This window comes from Oncorhynchus gorbuscha, linkage group LG02 (genome assembly GCF_021184085.1).
Source record: "Oncorhynchus gorbuscha isolate QuinsamMale2020 ecotype Even-year linkage group LG02, OgorEven_v1.0, whole genome shotgun sequence".
Classification (NCBI taxonomy): Eukaryota; Metazoa; Chordata; class Actinopteri; order Salmoniformes; family Salmonidae; genus Oncorhynchus; species Oncorhynchus gorbuscha.
This window is the reverse complement of record NC_060174.1, coordinates 106,576,029-106,598,958: the sequence shown is the minus strand read 5'-3', so window position 1 is coordinate 106,598,958 and position 22,930 is coordinate 106,576,029. Positions and strand designations below refer to the sequence as shown.

Below are 22,930 nucleotides of genomic sequence, written 5' to 3'. Positions count from 1 at the left end.
TGACCTTGTAAATTTGGGTTTATGTCAACTATTGTCTTATCATGTGTTTATGCACTAGGAGAGTAAATGCTAATATATATATATATATTTAAACTTCTTAGTAACAATATTTCTACAATAATGACGTTAAAATAATCATCCCACCACTAGAGGCGGACACATCCAATGTAGCTACGCAATCTGAGGAGAACCGTCACTTTTTGATTACGTTCCAGGAAACAGCTAACGTGATCACGCATGAAAACAAATGCACAAAGTTTAACAATAAAACATTGATATTTAACCTCTTTGTGGACTCAACGTAAACATGGGGCGCGAGTCGAGGTAAGTGAGGAGTTTACGGGTCTCTTGTAATGATTATTTTTTGTCTGTTTTGAAGGATTAATAAAAGCCGAGCTTGCTATCAAGTGTGCAACGTTGATCCAACGCGCTAGCTAACAAGCTAAGCTAACGTTTACAGACCATCGAATGTGATCGATAGCTAGCTAGCTGGCTAGTTAGCCTAATAGACAAAGTAAACATACTTGATAATGCATTCACAAACGACACAATTATTTAAAACGCATTGGCCATGTGCTGTGCAGTTGTGTATATGGTGTTTTCCAGACAACTAGGAACTCGGGGGGGGGTGCGGGGTCAAATCATGACGTTCGTGATCTTCAGGTCGGGAAAGTCGGAGGCCAAAGATCTGTGCATAGATGTGCCGAGTTTCCGACTTGCAATTCTGAATTGGATGACTGTTCGAAACGGTTTTCCCCGTCCGAGCTTGCTTTTTTCCCCCCCCTCTCCGAGTTCCCAGTTTTCTTGAACGTAATGAACTCGTACATTTCAGAATCCCCAGTTGTTCCGAACGCGGCATTACTCTCTCGCACTAACTACGTTTTTAACTCACACACATATATATATATATATATATATATATATATATATTTATGTCAGTTGTTTTAGTTAAGTGATTTGAAGTGTTTTTAAATCATTTCTGTCAATGTTTGTTAGGCATTACAGGAAACGGTCGGCATCGAGGGGTCGGTCCGGGAGTCGATCAAAGAGCCGTTCCCCAGACAAACGCTCCAAGAAGGATGATGGGGCTGCCTCACGAAACCGAGACCGGGACCGCAACAGGCGGGGAGAGAGGTCACGCAGCCGTGACCGACGCCGATCAAGGTCCAGAGACAGGAAGCGCCCCAGGTGAGTTGTGTGTGAGAAAGACAGAGACCAAGAGTGATCAAAGTCATCAGAGTAAGGGTGTGTCTTTGAATGTGAAATATATATATGCCTGGTCTGATATTGTTATTGAGTTTGTCTAATGCGATCCAGACGCTCTAGGAGTCGGGAGAAGAGGCGCTCCAGGAGCCGTGACAGGAATAGAAGGTCTAGAAGCCGAGGACGCAGATCTCAATCCGCAAGCCCCAGCAAGAGCAGGAAAACTGAAGAGACGTGAGTTTTTACCAAAGGGTTATATTCCCCCCCCCCCAATAAATGTTACTTACACCCGACCTTAACTTGTTCTTCCTTGTCTGTTTTGGTTTGCCAGTCTGTCTAAAAGCAAGGAAAAAGACAACCCTGAAGCCTCTGCAGAGAAGAAGAAAATCAAAGAAGAGCAAGAGGAGGTCGTTGAGGATGTGAGTCCTATTCCACTATAGATGTTGTTCAGCAATTTGGAAGCTTTGACCGAAATATGACAGTTTTTTTAAATATTTGCGCATTCTTTATGTGTTGTCCCCACAGCAAGACTTTGACCAGAACAAGCTGGAGGAAGAGATGAGGAAGAGGAAGGAGCGCGTGGAGAAGTGGAGGGAGGACCAAAGGAAGAAGGCCCTAGGGAACATCGAGGAGATCAAGAGAGAGATTGAGGAGATGAAGCAGGGAAAGAAGTGGAGTCTGGAGGATGACGACGGTGAGGAACAACAGCTCAGGCTTCTACTTTTCATGGTTGTGTTGTGGGGTTCATGTGTACCAAAATGCATTAGTTTCCACTTTCAAAATACTGATTTTGATAACTGCCAACACAGGGTCTCACCAGACTTCTCTTCCTTTCAGACGACGATGAGGAAGGGACAGCTCCCGAGGAAGAGCCTGAAGAAGGCGAGGAGGGTAAGGGGCCGGAGGAGAAGGAGGAAAAGAAAGAGGAGGAGGAGGAAGAGGAGGAGGAGGTTACTCCCATGGAGCAGGAAGCAGAGGATGAGCTGGATACCTTAGACGCCTACATGGAGGAGGTCAAGGAGGAAGTCAAGAAGTTCAACATGGGCCCCCAGTCTAAAGGGAATGACAAGGTAAGTCAAACCATCCCCCAATAGTTTCCTTCACACATACAGTATTTAGCTCATTGGAAACATTGCTGTCAGTATGTGCTGCTTTGGTCTTTTTGTGTATGATGCAATCTCTCTCTCTCTCTCTCTGTCTCTCTCTCTCTCTGTGTCTCTCTCTCTCTCTCTGTGTCTCTCTCTCTCTGTCTCTCTCTCTGTGTCTCTCTCTCTCTGTGTCTCTCTCTCTGTGTCTCTCTCTCTCTGTGTCTCTCTCTCTCTGTGTCTCTCTCTCTCTGTGTCTCTCTCTCTCTGTATCTCTCTCTCTCTGTATCTCTCTCTGTCTCTCTCTTTTTATTTTTTTGTTGCCCTCCACACAATTAGAAGGGAGGAGTAAACGTATCCAAAGTTGTCACCGTATGCAAAACTAAGAGGGGACCAAATGTCCACAAAAAGAAGGGTGAGCTGATGGAGAATGACCAGGATGCAATGGAGGTAAGCCGTTTTTGTCCTGTCATGCTCTTATTGTGATTGTTTGTGTAAATGTATAGGGCTCATGGGGTCAAGTGTTAGTGCACTATGTAGGGAATAGGGTGCTATTGTAGTGCACTATGTAGGGAATATGGTGCTATAGTAGTGCACTATGTAGGGAATATGGTGCTATAGTAGTGCACTATGTAGGGAATAAGGTGCTATAGTAGTGCACTATGTAGGGAATAAGGTGCTATAGTAGTGCACTATGTAGGGAATAGGGTGCTATAGTAGTGCACTATGTAGGGAATATGGTGCTATAGTAGTGCACTATGTAGGGAATAGGGTGCTATAGTAGTGCACTATGTAGGGAATAGGGTGCCATTTGGTCCAAAAGTCTCAAGAAGTTCTCTCATTGAAGAGAGCAGGTTCCTACATGTTGTGTCACTGTCTTCCCAGTACTCATCAGAGGAAGAGGAAGTGGATCTGGCGACAGCCCTGACTGGCTACCAGACCAAACAGAGGAAGGTGCTGGAGCCAGTGGATCACCAGAAGATTGAGTACGAACCGTACCGCAAGGACTTCTATGTAGAGGTGCCAGAGCTGGCCAAGATGTCTCCAGAGGGTATGTATGTTCCGGAGACACCTGAAACCCCACCTCTTTAAGGAATACCTAGGATAGGTTAAGTAATCCCTCTCACCCCACCCCCCTTAAGTTTTAGATGCACTATTGTTAAGTGACTGTCCCACTGGATGTCATAAGGTGAATGCACCAATTTGTAAGTCGCTCTGGATAAGAGCGTCTGCTAAATGACTTAAATGTAAATGTAAATGTAAATGTATGTGTTTGTGTGGAAGGGTCTATTTGCAATGACTGATAGTGGTTGTTTTCCCCGTAAAACTTAGTTAACTGCACTAACTGTAAAGCTTACCGTATACTTCCCAGTCTAAACAGTTTGCACGTATATCATGAATACATTGTGCCGTTTTTTCCTGGCTGTTTGTGCGCACACATGTTTTTCTTGAGGCAAGTCGAAGTTCGGTGGCCAAAGTCTACGCCCCTTCTTCAGTGATTGGTCAACAGTACTAGTCTTAAGTAGGAGTGAGAACATGAAGTGTTTGTTGTCATTCAATGAGAGACGACTAGTTTTCATGTACATTTTTTTCACTTGAGAAATGCTGCACCAAACATCTTAGCTAGATGTAAATTTGCGCGTCTAAGATCTCTACAAAATATACATTAAAAAATAATTGATACATTTGTATCTTTGATTAATTTGGACTATTTTGAGGAAGTGTATCTGGCTATGTATCTGCTACGGTGGCTCAAAAGGGACAAACAACAGTAATATTGCATTTTTTTCCTTACTTTTTCAAGCAAATTACTTTGAGGAGTGTGAGCACAGATGGTCGCCTAGTAGAGTTCTGCCAAAAGCAAACCGAGCCAATGTGTGTGTGGCAGGGATTCCGTTAGGAAATTGTGGCGCAGGAAATTTGACCAGCAGCATTTTAATTTACTGGACTCATAACCATTGGGTGTGTAACCTGATTAGGGCGTCCAACCACGGTGCTCAGAATGACAAATCACATTTAGATTATGGTAATTAATTTCAACAGAACATGCAAATCGAGGATACAACCATTTGTGGTCCTTACTGAATTCCGATGCCCCCATTTTTAACTTTTCCTCAGCCAACAAGATGAGTAACGAATAGCAAAATTACTAGCCTAAACATTCTGATCTGTTGCATCCGACTCATTAGCTTTTTAACATTTTATTTTATTTTTATGTAGAATATGCATACTGGTTGTATGGATTTTGGATCTATCATCCCACAACTGTCCCAGAGTGTGTTTGGAAAAGTTTCTTTCTTTCTTGACAAACTGATCAATAGAATAGGTTTAAAAAAAAAACATTTAAAAAAAAAAATCTTCACATTTTATAAGTGCAGCAATGCGCACAAGGCAGTAGGCTACGTGCCAATGTTTGTTTCATAATGCAGTTAAGTCAGAAAACACTGTTGTCAAAAAGCGAGCGGTTTCCCGTGACAGAGATTCAAATAACATGTTAGATATGTAGAAAGAAGGGGAGCTATAATGTGCAACAACTAGCATGGGTTGCTAATATAACTAGAATTGTGTGTTTGTGACTACTGGACAATGAAATAAAGTTGATATCTAAAATAATTGCCTCCACGGATAGGGTCTGATTTTTTTTGGCTACTTTGAAAGCAAGGTGCCTCCATAATATGTAGTAAAAACATTCAGGTTTCAAACAATTTTAAGTATCTTTTCAAAAATGCGTACGGCCTCCAGCTCATTGCGAAGGGGTGTGTGACGTGCTGATGAAGACTGCCTGCGTATTTCCTGTTTCAGGTGTTGTAGTAGCAGCTCTCGCTCTGTCTGACATATATTCCTCTCAAAATCTTTGTATCTGTATGCTGTGTAAATGAGATACATAACACCTTTTACACCTGCATTGTTTGCTGTTTGGGGTTTTAGGCTGGGTTTCTGTACAGCAGTTTGAGATATCAGCTGATGTACGAAGGGCTATATAAATAAATTTGATTTGATATCTACACGGGCCAGTTTTTATTTATTTGACCTTTTTATTTATTTAACCAACTAGGCCAGTTTAGAATAAGTTCTCTTTTTACAGCTGCGACCTGGCCAAGATAAAGAAAAGCAGTGCGACCAAAAACAACAACACAGAGCTACACATAAATGTACAGTCAATAATAACACAATAGATTTGTTTTCTATGTACAGTGTGTGCAAATGTAGAAGAGTAGGGAGGTAAAGTCAAGTTTAATTCCACATAGTTTTGCAAATGAACCTATAGACCTAGATGTATAGATATAGATAGACCGGTCAAATGTATTTCCATCAATGACTAGGTTAAAAAGATATAGGTAGATACATTTACATTACATTTAAGTCATTTAGCAGACGCTCTTATAGACCTGTCAAATGTAATGACTAGGTTAAAAAAGATATAGATAGATACATTTACATTACATTTAAGTCATTTAGCAGACGCTCTTATAGACCTGTCAAATGTAATGACTAGGTTAAAAAGATATAGATATAGGTAGATAGACCTGTCAAATGTAATGACTAGGTTAAAAAGATATAGATATAGGTAGATAGACCTGTCAAATGTAATGACTAGGTTAAAAAGCATTATTTTCCAATGTGATTTTTTTCTGCTAAATGACAAGTGTCAATGTTGTTCGTGGGTGGGCAACTGGCCCCCCCTTTTGTGAGTCCACGGATCGATCCCCCCCCCCCCCCTCAATATATATAGGTATTTAGGAACTCGGTTGGGGTCTCGACCTAATGTTGAGAGAGTAACAGAATATACCAAGTGCAATTTCAAAATGTGGTTGTGCATCAGCAGTTTGTCTCTTTTTGTCAGTCACTGACAGTCACTCAATTAGCACGTTAGCAAAAAAATAACGGTAGATTGGTAAATTAGTCTAGCGGACAGCTATCTAAACTTGTAGTAATCATGGTCGAATTTCCAGCCGGGGGTGGCATTGACTTTGTTAGTCACTCTCACTCAGAAATCATATATATATATATTTTGCGAACATTTCTCTACACCCCCACGGCAGAATGTGTAGAATTGCATGAAATTAAGGCAGACCTGCGAGCCACTGCGGCCCGTCATGAGTTTTCAAAAATTGTGTGTGTGTCCTTATCAAAGTTGCCCATCATTGATCTAACTCCTTTCCTTTTGATAAATGCATACAGAGGTGAATGTCCACAGGCTGGACCTGGAGGGAATCGCAGTCAAAGGAAAAGGTTGTCCCAAGCCCATCAAGTCATGGGTTCAGTGTGGCACGTCTATGAAGATCCTAAGTGCACTGAAGAGGTGAGTGTCGCAGACAAAGTTTTACATTGTAGCATATATAAGTTACCTATTGGTCCAAATGAATAGGACCTTAACATATTTTTTTGTTATGTAATCAGCAGTTGATCAAATCCGAAATGTTATTTGTCACATACTTTTGTAAACAACAGACTATAGACTTAACAGTGAATTGCTTACATACGGGTCCTTTCCAACAATGCAGTTACGATAACTTTGCTAATATACACACGGGTACCAATACCCAGTCGATGTGCAGGGGTACGAGGTAATGGAGGTAGATATGTACTGTACATATAGGTAAGGATAAAGTGACTAGGTAACAGGATAGATGATTTACAGTAACGGCAGCGTATGTGATAAGCCAAAACAGTTGGTGCCAAAAGGGTCAATGCATATATTCAGGGTAACTATTGGTTAACTATTTAACTAACTATTTAGCAGTTTCATGGCTTGGGGGTAGTAGCTGTTCAGGGTCCTGTTGGCTCCAGACTTGGTGCATCAGTACCACTTACTGATGCACATCTTCTTGGGCTTTCCTCTAACACCGCCTGGTATAGAGGTCCTGGAACACCGCCTGGTATAGAGGTCCTGGATGGCAGGGAGCTTGGGCCCAGTGATGTACCGGGCTGTACGCACTACCCTTTGTAGCGCCTTGTAGTAGGATGCCAAGCAGTTGCCATACCAAGTGGTAATGCAGCCAGTCAAGATGCTCTCAATGGTGCAGTTGTAGAACTTTTTCAGGATCTGAGGGCCCGTGTCGAATATTTTCAGCCTCCTGAAATGAAGAGGCTCCGCTACAACCCCGTGGATTGGGGGGGGGGGATTCTCGGCCCTCCGTTTCCTGTAGTCCACGAACAGCTCCTTTTGTCTTGCTGATGCTGAGGGAGAGGCTATTGTTGTCCTGGCATCTCCCTGCCAGGTCTCTGACCTCCTCCCTAAAGGCTATCTCATCGTTGTTGGTAATCAGGCACCACCGTTGTGTCATCAGCAAACTTAATGATGGTGTTGGAGTCGTGCGTGGCCACGCAGTCGTGAGTGAACAGGGTGTACAGGATGGGACTAAGCATGCACCCCTGAGGGGCCCCTGTGTTGAGGATCAGCTTGGCGGTTGTGTCCTCTCCCTTACCACCTGGGGGCGGTCCATCAGGAAGTCCAGGATCCAGTTGCTTAGTCCCTGAGTCTTTTAGCTAAGTGATGAGCTTGGAGGGCACTATGGTGTTGCACGCTGAACAGTATTCAATGAATAGCATTCTCACATAGGTGTTCCTTTTGTCCGGGTGGGAAAGGGTAGTGTGGAGTGCAATGGAGATTGTCATCTATTGGGGCAGTATGCGAATTGGGTCCAGGGTTTCTGGGATGATGGTGTTGATGTGAGCCATGACCAGCTTTACATCTGTAGCCATGAAATGCTTTGAGAGTGTAATGAGTCGGTAGTCATTTAGGCAAGTTACTTCGGCGTTCTTGGGCACATGGATTAATGTGGTCTGCATGAAACATGTCGGTATTACAGGCTGGGTCAGGAAGAGTTTAAAAATGTCAGTGAAGACTCTTGACAGCTGGTCAGCGCATGCTCTCAGTACACGTCCTGGTAATCCGTCTGGCCCTGCAGCCTTGTGAATGTTACCCTGTTTAAAGATCTTACTCACATCGGCTATGGAGAGCGTGATCACACTGTCTTCCGGAACAGCTGGGGCTCTCATGGATGGTTCAGTGTTGCTAGCATCGATACAAGCATAGAAGAAGGTATCTAGCTTGTCTTGTAGGCTTGCGTCACTGGACAGCTCGCGGCCGGGTTTCCATTTGTAATCCTTGATAGTTTGATGCTTTGCCTTTTTGATGGTTTGTCGGAGGGCTTAGCATCCGGATTAGGTTCCCGCTCCTTGAAAGCGGCAGCTCTAGCCTTTTTAACTCAGTGCTGATGTCGCCTGTGATTCACTTGCCATACACTTCTAGATAGGCGTGTTAAGTGATGTTGTCTTCACATCTCCAGACACAGCTATGAGAAGCCCACCCCAATCCAGGCTCAGGCCATTCCAGCCATCATGTCTGGGAGAGATCTCATTGGCATCGCTAAGACCGGCAGTGGAAAGACCATCGCCTTCCTCCTTCCCATGTACCGTCACATCATGGACCAGAGGCCCCTGGAGGAGGCTGAGGGACCCATCGGTAAGGGCCCCTTATTTTTTACTAGTTTTCGGTCATACAACCCCATATCAATTACACCTAAATTAACCTGAATGCTGGCGTCTCTGCTTTCTATGTGTAAATCACAATTTTAATTTGCTGAGCAGAATGGTCCTATCAAAACGATATGACAGCTGTTCGAGGAAGGTGCTGTATTTTGTAAGGGCAAATAGACGATGAGAGTATGTTGTCTTGAGTTCTATCTGTCCGTTCTCTTCCCCCATTCAGCTGTGATCATGACTCCCACCAGAGAGCTGGCTCTGCAGATCACCAAGGAGTGCAAGAAGTTCTCCAAGCCTCTGAACCTGAGGGTGGTGTGTGTATATGGAGGCACGGGGATTAGTGAACAGGTAGAACAAATTACGATTTACCATGATGATTTAAAAGGAAAAAAAAATTTACATTGTATTTAAAGAAATCCTGGGTTGTAGGTTTGAATAATGCAGGGCTCAACATACATTTTTTTAATTTTTTTATTTACCTAAGGAAGTCAGTTAAAGAACATTCTTATTTACAATGACTGCCTACCAGAAGGCAAAAGACCTCCTGCGACGACAGGGGCTGGGATTAAACATAAAATATAGGACAAAACGCACATCACGACAAGTTAGACCACCATAACACTACATGAAGAGAGACCTAAGAACATAGCGTGGCAGCAACACATGAAAACACAGCATTAATGCTTGTTCTCTTGTCTGGGACAAGTTAAAATAAAAAAGGTCAGACAAGAAGAATATAGATTTAAGTTGTCTGAATGGACAATATACATATATTTTTAAACATCACAATGAAACAGTTGGCCTACTCCAATCAGAATTGGATCAGAGGGGCCAACTTTGGTATAATATTCACATATATTTTTCATGTACAAAATACATGTCAAAGTGTAGGTGAGATGCACATTGGCCACAGCCTGATGTCCAAACCGATGCCGACATGAGGGAGGCGCCATAAAATGATGCCAAACTTTGAGACTTTTTAAGTATATTAAATATAGGCTTAACGTTATTCATGTTTCCCTAATGTAATGGAGGATATGTTGTGTTCGTGTCTAAAAGGCTTGATTCTGTCGAACATACTGGAGGCATGGTTCGTTCAGATTAAATAGTCATAAGACCAGGAGAGTGAAGGACGGTGGCTGTCAGCATTTTTAAAAATAAAAAGTTTTAACCATAAACTTAATTGTTTAAAACCTAGACGTTTTATAATTTTATGAAACATGTCTTTGTTTCAAAGTAGTCTAGCTGAAATCTGACAATAGAAATGTTGAGGGGAATTATTTTAGAAACACTTAAATGCTGGTTGCCATGGCATATTCTCATGTTTTATTGGGTTTCAAATTAACAATTTTATTGTCCGGCAACCAAATGCATATTTCTCGTCATTAGTAACCCGTGCTAGTGGTTACATCAGTAGTCATATTAGCAACCCGTGCTAGTTGTTACATCACTAGTCATATTAGCATCCCGTGCTAGTTGTTGCATCAATAGTTATATTAGCATCCCATGCTAGTTGTTGCATCAATAGTCATATTAGCAACCCGTGCTAGTTGTTGCATCACTAGTCATATTAGCAACCCGTGCTAGTTGTTGCATCACTAGTCATATTAGCAACCCGTGCTAGTTGTTACATCAATAGTCATATTAGCAACCCGTGCTAGTTGTTGCATCACTAGTCATATTAGCAACCCATGCTAGTTGTTACATCAATAGTCATATTAGCAACCCATGCTAGTTGTTACATCAATAGTCATATTAGCAACCCGTGCTAGTTGTTGCATCACTAGTCATATTAGCAACCCATGCTAGTTGTTACATCAATAGTCATATTAGCAACCCATGCTAGTTGTTACATCAATAGTCATATTAGCAACCCGTGCTAGTTGTTGCATCACTAGTCATATTAGCAACCCATGCTAGTTGTTACATCAATAGTCATATTAGCAACCCGTGCTAGTTGTTGCATCACTAGTCATATTAGCAACCCATGCTAGTTGTTACATCAATAGTCATATTAGCAACCCGTGCTAGTTGTTGCATCTTTAAATCTCCACTTAATTTCTAACAGGATATTTTTATCTGTCACATGAATCCCCTTGAGTGTGCTTTTGAGAACTGGAGTTTCCTGCTAGTTGCATAAAGTTGTTTTAATTTTTATTTTTTATTTTTTTTTAAAGCGATGAGGCTGATGCAACAGATCACAGCAGAAATAAAAACTTGATCAACATTTTAAGCTAAACGGTCTGATCTGTTGCGTCAGCCTCATTTGCCTTTTAAAAATGTTTTAAAGTGCAGTGGGTGAATACATTTTAGATATGTCGTCCCAGAGTCTGTTTTCAACCATCTTATTATTTTAAATCAACGGTTCGCCCTTAATTTCGAGCCCCTGGAGGGAATTATTTTATAAAGACATAAAAAGTATTTGGTTGTAATGTTACTATGTTTGATAAGCTCCCAAGTGTGGCCAACCATCTTCCAGGAGAGCCTTTTAAAGGGGCAGTGCGCCAGGAGAGCCTTTTAAAGGGGCAGTGCGCCTCAAGAGCCTTTTAAAGGGGCAGTGCGCCAGGAGAGCCTTTTAAAGGGGCAGTGCGCCAGGAGAGCCTTTTAAAGGGGCAGTGCGGTGTTTTAAGACAGGCTTGAATATACAGAGAAGCCCAGTAGGCATAGTGTAACCTCCAATTCTGTTGGATTCTCTAAGGTTAAATTGATTAGAAAATACATTTTTATTTTGTAGTTGTTCCTCGCATCATACAAAGATTAACATGATGTTACAGACCTTTGGGGGGGGGGGTGACATGTGACCTTGAGCTTTTGGGCAAGTAGTTATTAAAGTAAATGTCAAGCCCTATAATCAGTTAGGAAAAGGCAAACGGGATTGTACGTTGTTGAATATTGTTATTTATTTATTTTTTAAATGGTTTGTTTCTTGCTTGTGATGCAGATTGCTGAGCTGAAGAGGGGAGCAGAGATCATTGTGTGCACACCAGGGCGAATGATTGACATGTTAGGTGCCAACAGTGGTGAGTGACACACCGTGTCTCATTAGCCCTCTTGTGTGTATTGTATCCAGTTAACATATAATGATAGGGATTTCTGATATGTGAGAAACCTGCAGTGTGTGCAATGTCCAGTGTTATAATTATTTTGACTTAGAAAGGTCTAGAAATATAGATAGATAGAAAGTGAGATATAAAATGTCCTGCTTTGCATGAAATGTTTCCGTACGAGAGTCTTAGTCGGCACCTCCTTTAAAAAAAAAAAAAAAACTAAAACTGTCAACGTTATCTGACCGCCTTGGGAATCATATCCGACCACTTTTTGAAGCGTTCCCTGAAGAAATAACGATCAGCTACAAGTAGGTGAAGAGCCGATACTGCCTCGTGGGTGGTCCTCACGTTCAGAGGCGTAAGTCAAGCTTTCAACAAACCTTTATCCCAAGTCAAGTTTCCTTGTTAGTCGTGTAAAAAGTCAGACATTTCACTCGTGTATGGATTTGAATAACATGTGAAGCCTAAAGTTAGAACATGGTTGTCTGACAAGTGTGGATATGTTTGCAGTCGTATTTAAAAGTCAGTATTGTTTTATGACTGTGTGTGTAAATAGAATCATGTAATAAAACGCACAGTTTTTATAGCTCTTTCCTTCCGCACATGCCAGGTAATCTCTCTGTTTCGTTTTGTAGGTGAAAAGGCGGTCAACATAGTGCTTTGACGTGGCCTCATCTCTTTTATTGTATTGGCTGTTTTCTGACATTTTTACAGGTTCCTCGTGCCCCTGAGATGGTACGCAAGACGAGACAAATATAGAAACCTAATAATCTGTCCGCTTAACAGTAGGCCTGAACACAAATAAATGGCAGTTGTGTGAATTGAAGTGAAATATTTAATGACTTAGGAAAAGGGAATATTTTATTTTTTTATTTTTTTTATTTTTAAATTTGCTTTTAGGCTTGTTGAGGTAAATTTACCAGGAGGTTCAGGAACTTTGTGTGAAAGCTTTGGGTGAGCCCACTTTCCAGAGAGTAACTTGTTTTCCTGTGTCACTATACTTTCCTTGGGTGTGTAGGTCGAGTCACAAACCTGCGGCGAGCCACGTACGTGGTCGTGGACGAGGCGGACAGAATGTTCGACATGGGCTTTGAGCCGCAGGTAGACAGACTCCCATTACATGGTTTTTAAAGGAAAAACGCATCATTTCAATGTTATCGCAGCTATTTAGACCTGACCCGGGCACCAGAATAATAGGTCATATCCTGTCCTGTAATGTTCCTTCCCCCAGGTGATGCGTATCATGGACAATGTGCGTCCAGACCGGCAGACGGTCATGTTCTCCGCTACGTTCCCGCGGGCCATGGAGGCCCTGGCCAGGAGGATACTGTCCAAGCCCATCGAGGTTCAGGTGGGAGGCAGGAGCGTGGTGTGCTCTGATGTGGAGCAACATGTGGTAAGACTTGGCCTTTTTACATTCTCTGTGTGTCCTAAATGTTGCCGTTTTATAGTGCACTACTTTTGACCAAGGAACTCGCACCCTATTCCCTTTATAGGTGCACTACTTTTGACCAAGGACCATAGGGCTCTGGTCAAAAGTAGTGCACCTATAACGGGAATAGGGTGCGAGTTCCATCTCTATAACCTTTTTTTTGGTGCCCTGTAAATAGGGCCCGGAGTTATTCCTAGTCAGTCATGTGATGTGGTGACGAAAAACTCCTGTTCTAACCAGGATATCATATGTAAACCATCCCACCAGAGCAGGGTTACGCAACTGGAGGCCCGCAGGCCAGTCATTTTATTTTGTTCCTCAAGTTTTGTGAACAAAAAAAAAAAAGTTTATTTTATTTTTGGGATATAAGACAGTAAAAACACTAGAAAATCAGCTCCAGGTGATTTAACATTTTGGAAATCTGTTCCAGACTCTTCCCACACATAACACAGATACAGTATATACTGTATGAGATCGTATACCAATGTAAGAAAAGTTGGAAATGGTGTTTTATTCAAATATTCTTGCGATTTTAAATTTAGCAGTTTTACAAATTATTTGTAATTTTGTTCCGGCCTCCTGAACATCCGCTCAAGAAAAAAAAGCATTTGCCCACTGAATTCCGTTACGATGCTAAACTGCAGTCAAGTCAAGACCCTGGTGAGGACGACGAGCACACTGATGAACTTCCCTGGGGAGGTTTTTTGAAAGTTTGTGCAGAAATTCTTTGATTGTGCAAACCCACAGTTTCATCAGCTGTCCGGGTGGCTGGTCTCAGACCATCCCGCAGGTTAAGAAGCCGGATGTGGAGATCCTGGGCTGGCATGGTTACACGTGGTCTGTGAGGCCGGTTGGATGTACTGCCAAATTCTCAAAAAACAACGTTGGAGGCGGCTTATGGTAGAGAAATTAACATTATACTAACAGCTCTGGTGGGCATTCCTGCAGTCGGCATGCCAATTCCACTCTCCCTCAAAATGTGACACATCTGTAGCATTGTGGTTTGGGACAAAACTGTACATCTTCGAGTGGCCTTTGCACCTGTGTATTGATTATACTGTTTAATCATCTTATTGATATGCCACACCTGTCAGGTGGATGGATCATCTTGGCAAAGGAGAAATTCTCATTTAACAGGGATGTAAACAAATTTGTGCACAACATTTGAGATAAATAAGCTTTTTGTGTAGTATGAACCATTTCTGGGATTTTATTTCAGCTCGTGAAACATGGGACCAATACTTTACACGTTTTGCATTTAAAAAAATATTTTTATATATTTTTTGTTTTGGTGGCTTCAGAATGTATTCACACCTTTAACACAAAAATGTGAAATAAGTTTTTTTTTTTTGTCTAAATTTTTAAAATGGGTTAGATTTTGGATGTTGTGGCCTACACACAGTACCCCATAATGTCAAAGTGGAATTATGTTTTTAGAATGTTTTTATGAAATGAAATGAAAGGTGGAAATATCTTGAGTCCTTAACTATTCACCATGAATAAGAATATGTCTCCTATTTTGTCAATGGCACCATCATCCATCTTTTACATATTCCATATTGGTCATCTTGTTAAATTGTTAAATTATGTTTTGCTGCCATTTCTCTCTTATCAAGCTGAAGTCACATACACATCAATGGTTTCCCCTCATCATGTCTTCTCTCCACGTAGCTGGTAATTGAGGAGGACCAGAAGTTCCTGAAGCTGCTTGAGATCCTTGGCCATTACCAGGAGAAGGGCTCGGTCATCATCTTTGTGGACAAACAAGAGCACGCTGACGGGCTGCTCAAAGACCTGATGAAGGCCTCCTACCCCTGCATGTCTCTGCACGGAGGTAAATGTCATACAAACACGCCCGTGTTCTATTGTCATTTAGTCTGAGGCTCCGCCCACAAAATTGGTCCTCTGGTCAAAAGTAGCACCTTCAAACTCAACTCTGGACCTTGAAGACAGTTCAATCAGAGAGTGATTTAGACCTGGGACACCAGGTGTGTGTGCAATTTTTAATTATCAGGTAGACCAGAAAAGCAGCCAGTTCGGGACATCGTAGGGTCTTGAGTTGAATAGCCCTGATGTAGAGAATTGGGTGGCATTTGGGACACATTCAGTTAGTCCAGGGTTTGAAAGTGACCCGGCTGAGCACATTCAGTTAGTCCAGGGTTTGAAAGTGACCCGGCTGAGCACATTCAGTTAGTCCAGGGTTTGAAAGTGACCCGGCTGAGCACATTCAGTTAGTCCAGGGTTTGAAAGTGACCCGGCTGAGCTCATTCAGTTAGTCCAGGGTTTGAAAGTGACCCGGCTGAGCACATTCAGTTAGTCCAGGGTTTGAAAGTGACCCGGCTGAGCACATTCAGTTAGTCCAGGGTTTGAAAGTGACCCGGCTGAGCACATTCAGTTAGTCCAGGGTTTGAAAGTGACCCGGCTGAGCACATTCAGTTAGTCCAGGGTTTGAAAGTGACCCGGCTGAGCACATTCAGTTAGTCCAGGGTTTGAAAGTGACCCGGCTGAGCTCATTCAGTTAGTCCAGGGTTTGAAAGTGACCCGGCTGAGCACATTCAGTTGGTCCAGGGTTTGAAAGTGACCCGGCTGAGCACATTCAGTTGGTCCAGGGTTTGAAAGTGACCCGGCTGAGCACATTCAGTTAGTCCAGGGTTTGAAAGTGACCCGGCTGAGCACATTCAGTTAGTCCAGGGTTTGAAAGTGACCCGGCAGAGCTCATTCAGTTAGTCCAGGGTTTGAAAGTGACCCGGCTGAGCACATTCAGTTAGTCCAGGGTTTGAAAGTGACCCGGCTGAGCACATTCAGTTAGTCCAGGGTTTGAAAGTGACCCGGCTGAGCACATTCAGTTAGTCCAGGGTTTGAAAGTGACCCGGCTGAGCTCATTCAGTTAGTCCAGGGTTTGAAAGTGACCCGGCTGAGCACATTCAGTTAGTCCAGGGTTTGAAAGTGACCCGGCTGAGCTCATTCAGTTAGTCCAGGGTTTGAAAGTGACCCGGCTGAGCTCATCGTCTCCTCGACCATTTTCCTTATTATATCTTCTAATTAAACCGTGTTTATTCATGGCAGATAAACATTTCTCCCTTATCATGTCCGTTGTTTTGAACTGTATCGTTTGATAACAAGCGTCCGTGTATCTCCGTCCCCTCAACGGTAGGCATTGACCAGTACGACAGAGACAGCGTAATCAGTGACTTTAAGAACGGGGCGTGTCGGCTAATGGTGGCCACCTCTGTGGCAGCCAGGGGTTTGGACATCAAGCAGTTGATCCTAGTCGTCAACTACAACTGTCCCAACCACTACGAGGACTATGTCCACAGGGCTGGACGTACCGGGAGAGCCGGGAACAAAGTGAGTAGTGGTCCTGTACGATACCCTATTAGTCCATCAAACTAATTCATTGTGGTTACTAGTTTATCAAGAATTCCAGGAATTCTGATCACGAAAATGGAGCAAATTACTGGGCAAAAATGTTTTTTTAAATTTTTTATTCCCCTCCAAGGACCTCTTCAACCATATTAGGGAAAAAAATATGCATTTGATTGATTGTGGCGGATTGGGGCGGCAGGGTAGCCTAGTGGTTAGAGCGTTGGACTAGTAACCGGAAGGTTGCAAGTTCAAATCCCTGAGCTGACAAGGTACAAATCTGTCATTCTGCCCCTGAACAGGCAGTTAACCCACTGTTCCCAGGCCGTCATTGAAAATAAGAATTTGTTTTTAACTGACTTGCCTGGTAAAATAAAGGTAAAAAAAAATAATGTTATCTAGAAACAATTAATTTCAAACTAGGGGTATAACGGTTTGGTATGTATTGCTGGTTTGGGTCACGGTTCGGTTTCGCTACAGTGGGAAAATGTAATGCCAGTAGTTACTGTAGTTTTGAGTTTCATTAAGAAAATACAGAGTTGTTGATATAAATCTGGTTTTCAGAGATAGATGGGAGGGGTTTGAGTGGAGCTGAGATAGATGGGAGGGGTTTGAGTGGAGCTGAGATAGATGGGAGGGGTTTGAGTGGAGCTGAGATGGATGGGAGGGGTTTGAGTGGAGCTGAGATGGATGGGAGGGGTTTGAGTGGAGCTGAGATGGATGGGAGGGGTTTGAGTGGAGCTGAGATGGATGGGAGGGGTTTGAGTGGAGCTGAGATGGATGGGAGGGGTTTGAGTGGAGCTGAGATGGATGGGAGGGGTTTGAGTGGAGCTGAGATGGATGGGAGGGGTTTGAGTGGAGCTGAGATGGATGGGAGGGGTTTGAGTGGAGCTGAGATGGATGGGAGGGGTTTGAGTGGAGCTGAGATGGATGGGAGGGGTTTGAGTGGAGCTGAGATGGATGGGAGGGGTTTGAGTGGAGCTGAGATGGATGGGAGGGGTTTGAGTGGAGCTGAGATGGATGGGAGGGGTTTGAGTGGAGCTGAGATGGATGGGAGGGGTTTGAGTGGAGCTGAGATGGATGGGAGGGGTTTGAGTGGAGCTGAGATGGATGGGAGGGGTTTGAGTGGAGCTGAGATGGATGGGAGGGGTTTGAGTGGAGCTGAGATGGATGGGAGGGGTTTGAGTGGAGCTGAGATGGATGGGAGGGGTTTGAGTGGAGCTGAGATGGATGGGAGGGTTTGAGTGGAGCTGAGGTGGATGGGAGGGGTTTGAGTGGAGCTGAGGTGGATGGGAGGGGTTTGAGTGGAGCTGAGATGGATGGGAGGGGTTTGAGTGGAGCTGAGATGGATGGGAGGGTTTGAGTGGAGCTGAGATGGATGGGAGGGGTTTGAGTGGAGCTGAGATGGATGGGAGGGGTTTGAGTGGAGCTGAGATGGATGGGAGGGGTTTGAGTGGAGCTGAGATGGATGGGAGGGGTTTGAGTGGAGCTGAGATGGATGGGAGGGGTTTGAGTGGAGCTGAGATGGATGGGAGGGGTTTGAGTGGAGCTGAGATGGATGGGAGGGGTTTGAGTGGAGCTGAGATGGATGGGAGGGGTTTGAGTGGAGCTGAGATGGATGGGAGGGGTTTGAGTGGAGCTGAGATGGATGGGAGGGGTTTGAGTGGAGCTGAGATGGATGGGAGGGGTTTGAGTGGAGCTGAGATGGATGGGAGGGGTTTGAGTGGAGCTGAGATGGATGGGAGGGGTTTGAGTGGAGCTGAAGGGTGAGACTAACAACAAACAAATAAATACAAGAGAGGTAATGTAAAATATACCGCGCCCGTTAAATTAATAGCTGGAAGTAGAAGCCTAAGTATTGTTGTCCATTATTTTACTGTAATTAGGGGAGAGATGGTTAATGGATAATGATAAATAAGGAAAATAAGTATTTATTTATTTAAAAAATAAAAATGGGGGATTGGAAATGATGCAGATAATTACATTGATAGAACCCACAATCAATCTAAAATATTAACTCTGATTTTTTTTGCCCCACCAATAAATTCCAAAGGGTTGGTATTCCTAAATCAGTATATAATCATGAGTCATATCAGAACCTGTACTCACAGGACTAGTAACTGGAAGGTTGCAAGTTCAAATCCCTGAGCTGACAAGATACAAATCTGTCGTTCTGCCCCTGAACAGGCAGTTAACCCACTGTTCCTAGACCAGTTAACCCACTGTTCCTAGACCAGTTAACCCACTGTTCCTAGACCAGTTAACCCACTGTTCCTAGACCAGTTAACCCACTGCTCCTAGACCAGTTAACCCACTGCTCCTAGACCAGTTAACCCACTGTTCCTAGACCGTCATTGAAAATAAGAATTTGTTCTTAACTGACTTGCCTAGTTAGGTTAAAAAAAATCCAGCTCAGAATTACACGAGGCATGCATCACCTGCGGAAGACACATTTCAGTGGAAGGCATAGGCCTAGTGTTCAGGGTTCACCGCGAGGACGGAACCCAGGTTCCGTAACGAAACGGTTCAGGAACAAATACGCGTACCGTTACAACCCTAATGTTAAAAACCCCGCCCTGATTTGTTGTGTCCCAGGGCTTTGCCTACACCTTCATCACAGATGAGCAGGCACGCTACGCCGGGGACATCATCAAGGCCCTGGAGCTCTCGGGGTCCCCTGTGCCCAAGGAGCTGGAGCAGCTGTGGCTGTCCTTCAAAAACCAACGGCAAGCGGTAAGAGGAAGTTCCGAAGTAGTGCTGTTCCTGCGTTGCCGTGGAAACGGTCTATGTGTGCCCAGCAACAACAACAACAACAACAACAACAAAACACTGTGCATTACAGCTGATGATTGTCAGCGACAAATTACAATATTATATTCTGTGTCCTTTTTTAAATTTTATATTTCTTCAACTCGATATTCAACAAGATTAGACCAGTTTTTCTCGCTGGCTTATTTCCCATTGCTGCTAGCACTGTGTCATCAGCGGGTGAATGGAACACACCCTCTCGCCTTTTTCTTTCCCCAGGAGGGTAAAAGCATCAAGAGCAGCAGCGGGTTCTCGGGGAAGGGCTTCAAGTTTGACGAGACGGAGCATGCCCTGGCTAACGAGAGGAAGAAGCTGCAGAAGGCCGCTCTGGGTCTGCAGGACTCTGATGACGAGGACGGAGCCCTGGATGTGAGTACGGGTTCTGATCATGTGACTAGGGCCAAGGATGCTAGTACAGGTTCTGATCATGTGACTTGGGCCCAGGATGCGAGTACAGGTTCTGATCATGTAGCCTGGGCCCAGGATATGAGTGCAGGTTCTGATCATGTGACTAGGGCCCAGGATGCGAGTACAGGTTCTGATCATGTAGCCTGGGCCCAGGATATGAGTACAGGTTCTGATCATGTGACTAGGGCCCAGGATGCGAGTACAGGTTCTGATCATGTGACTAGGGCCCAGGATGCGAGTACAGGTTCTGATCATGTGACTAGGGCCCAGGATGCGAGTACAGGTTCTGATCATGTGACTAGGGCCCAGGATACGAGTACAGGTTCTGATCATGTGACTAGGGCCCAGGATGCGAGTACAGGTTCTGATCATGTGACTAGGGCCCAGGATGTGAGTACAGGTTCTGATCATGTGACTAGGGTCCAGGATGCGAGTACAGGTTCTGATCATGTGACTTGGGCCCAGGATGTGAGTACAGGTTCCACACTCTCCTACAGCTTAGAGTAGAATGCCAACTGTGGCTTGTATATAGCCTCGCTACTGTTATTTTACTGCTGCTCTTTAATGAGTTATTTTAAATTTTTAAACTTATTTTTCTTAGAACTGCATTGTTAAGGGCTTGCAAGTAACCAGGGCCCAATAGGGTTATAGATGGTTATGTAGGGAACACTCACCTGGTTCCAGACTAGGGTTATAGAGGGTTATGTAGGGAACAGTCACCTGGTTCCAGACTAGGGTTATAGAGGGTTATGTAGGGAACAGTCACCTGGTTCCAGACTAGGGTTATAGAGGGTTATGTAGGGAACAGTCACCTGGCTCCAGACTAGGGTTATAGAGGGTTATGTAGGGAACACTCACCTGGTTCCAGACTAGGGTTATAGAGGGTTATGTAGGGAACAGTCACCTGGTTCCAGACTAGGGTTATAGAGGGTTATGTAGGGAACAGTCACCTGGTTCCAGACTAGGGTTATAGAGGGTTATGTAGGGAACAGTCACCTGGTTCCAGACTAGGGTTATAGAGGGTTATGTAGGGAACAGTCACCTGGTTCCAGACTAGGGTTATAGAGGGTTATGTAGGGAACAGTCACCTGGTTCCAGACTAGGGTTATAGAGGGTTATGTAGGGAACAGTCACCTGGTTCCAGACTAGGGTTATAGAGGGTTATGTAGGGAACAGTCACCTGGTTCCAGACTAGGGTTATAGAGGGTTATGTAGGGAACAGTCACCTGGTTCCAGACTAGGGTTATAGAGGGTTATGTAGGGAACAGTCACCTGGTTCCAGACCAGGGTTATAGAGGGTTATGTAGGGAACACTTATCTGGTTCCAGACTAGGGTTATGTAGAGAACACTTACCTGGTTCCAGACTAGGGTTATAGAGGGTTATGTAGGGAACACTCACCTGGTTCCAGACTAGGGTTATAGAGGGTTAAGTAGGGAACAGTCACCTGGTTCCAGACTAGGGTTATAGAGGGTTATGTAGGAAACAGTCACCTGGTTCCAGACTAGGGTTATAGAGGGTTATGTAGGGAACACTCACCTGGTTCCAGACTAGGGTTATAGAGGGTTATGTAGGGAACACTCACCTGGTTCCAGACTAGGGTTATAGAGGGTTATGTAGGGAACAGTCACCTGGTTCCAGACTAGAGTTATAGAGGGTTATGTAGGGAACAGTCACCTGGTTCCAGACCAGGGTTATAGAGGGTTATGTAGGGAACACTTATCTGGTTCCAGACTAGGGTTATGTAGAGAACACTCACCTGGTTCCAGACTAGGGTTATAGAGGGTTATGTAGGGAACAGTCACCTGGTTCCAGACTAGGGTTATAGAGGGTTATGTAGGGAACAGTCACCTGGTTCCAGACTAGGGTTATGTAGAGAACACTCACCTGGTTCCAGACTAGGGTTATGTAGAGAACAGTCACCTGGTTCCAGACTAGGGTTATAGAGGTTTATGTAGGGAACAGTCACCTGGTTCCAGACTAGGGTTATAGAGGTTTATGTAGGGAACACTCACCTGGTTCCAGACCAGGGTTATAGAGGGTTATGTAGAGAACACTCACCTGGTTCCAGACCAGGGTTATGTAGAGAACACTCACCTGGTTCCAGACTAGGGTTATAGAGGGTTATGTAGAGAACACTCACCTGGTTCCAGACTAGGGTTATAGAGGGTTATGTAGGGAACACTCACCTGGTTCCAGACTAGGGTTATAGAGGGTTATGTAGGGAACAGTCACCTGGTTCCAGACTAGGGTTATAGAGGGTTATGTAGGGAACACTCACCTGGTTCCAGACTAGGGTTATGTAGAGAACACTCACCTGGTTCCAGACTAGGGTTATGTAGAGAACACTCACCTGGTTCCAGACTAGGGTTATGTAGAGAACACTCACCTGGTTCCAGACTAGGGTTATAGAGGGTTATGTAGAGAACACTCACCTGGTTCCAGACTAGGGTTATAGAGGGTTATGTAGAGAACACTCACCTGGTTCCAGACTAGGGTTATGTAGAGAACACTCACCTGGTTCCAGACTAGGGTTATGTAGGGAACACTCACCTGGTTCCAGACTAGGGTTATGTAGGGAACACTCACCTGGTTCCAGACTAGGGTTATGTAGGGAACACTCACCTGGTTCCAGACTAGGGTTATGTAGGGAACACTCACCTGGTTCCAGACTAGGGTTATGTAGGGAACACTCACCTGGTTCCAGACTAGGGTTATGTAGGGAACACTCACCTGGTTCCAGACTCTTGATAATGTATATCGCAACCCATCCATTGTGGTCAAACCATAAGTTTCTAAAACCTCATAGAATACGTACTATATTGACACAATATCTCACCCTGTCCTTACAGATTGACGAGCAGATCGAGAGCATGTTCAATTCCAAGAAGAGGGTGAAGGATCTCTCGGCTCCAGGGGGAGGGCCGCCCAGCGCCGCGGCCGTTGCGGCTGCAGCAGCAGGGGGCCTAGCCAACCTAGGTGCCCCCTCTGCTGGTAACATCCAGAAACTGGAGATGGCCAAGAGACTGGCTCTCAGGATCAACGCCCAGAAGAACTTGGGGGCTGAGGCTCAGGTGGGTGTGGGTGGGTCTGTGT

The 22,930-nt window shown here is 44.2% G+C and overlaps 1 protein-coding gene across 1 annotated transcript in view; it reads left to right on the top strand.

Annotated features, from left to right (window-relative positions):
- Positions 1–179: 179 nt before the first annotated feature.
- Positions 180–22,930, top strand: part of ddx46 (DEAD (Asp-Glu-Ala-Asp) box polypeptide 46) — a 28,108-nt gene continuing 5,357 nt past the window's right edge. Inside the window, exons 1-19 of the mRNA XM_046330104.1 lie at positions 180–324; positions 997–1,188; positions 1,318–1,437; positions 1,535–1,622; positions 1,729–1,897; positions 2,041–2,273; positions 2,628–2,738; positions 3,174–3,339; positions 6,471–6,591; positions 8,582–8,757; positions 9,004–9,125; positions 11,719–11,797; positions 12,843–12,925; positions 13,056–13,220; positions 14,928–15,090; positions 16,411–16,604; positions 19,215–19,352; positions 19,647–19,796; positions 22,687–22,908. Of these exons, the coding sequence (XP_046186060.1) occupies positions 308–324; positions 997–1,188; positions 1,318–1,437; positions 1,535–1,622; positions 1,729–1,897; positions 2,041–2,273; positions 2,628–2,738; positions 3,174–3,339; positions 6,471–6,591; positions 8,582–8,757; positions 9,004–9,125; positions 11,719–11,797; positions 12,843–12,925; positions 13,056–13,220; positions 14,928–15,090; positions 16,411–16,604; positions 19,215–19,352; positions 19,647–19,796; positions 22,687–22,908 (2,709 nt within the window). The 5' untranslated portion in view covers positions 180–307. The remainder of the gene's footprint in view (positions 325–996; positions 1,189–1,317; positions 1,438–1,534; positions 1,623–1,728; positions 1,898–2,040; positions 2,274–2,627; positions 2,739–3,173; positions 3,340–6,470; positions 6,592–8,581; positions 8,758–9,003; positions 9,126–11,718; positions 11,798–12,842; positions 12,926–13,055; positions 13,221–14,927; positions 15,091–16,410; positions 16,605–19,214; positions 19,353–19,646; positions 19,797–22,686; positions 22,909–22,930) is intronic.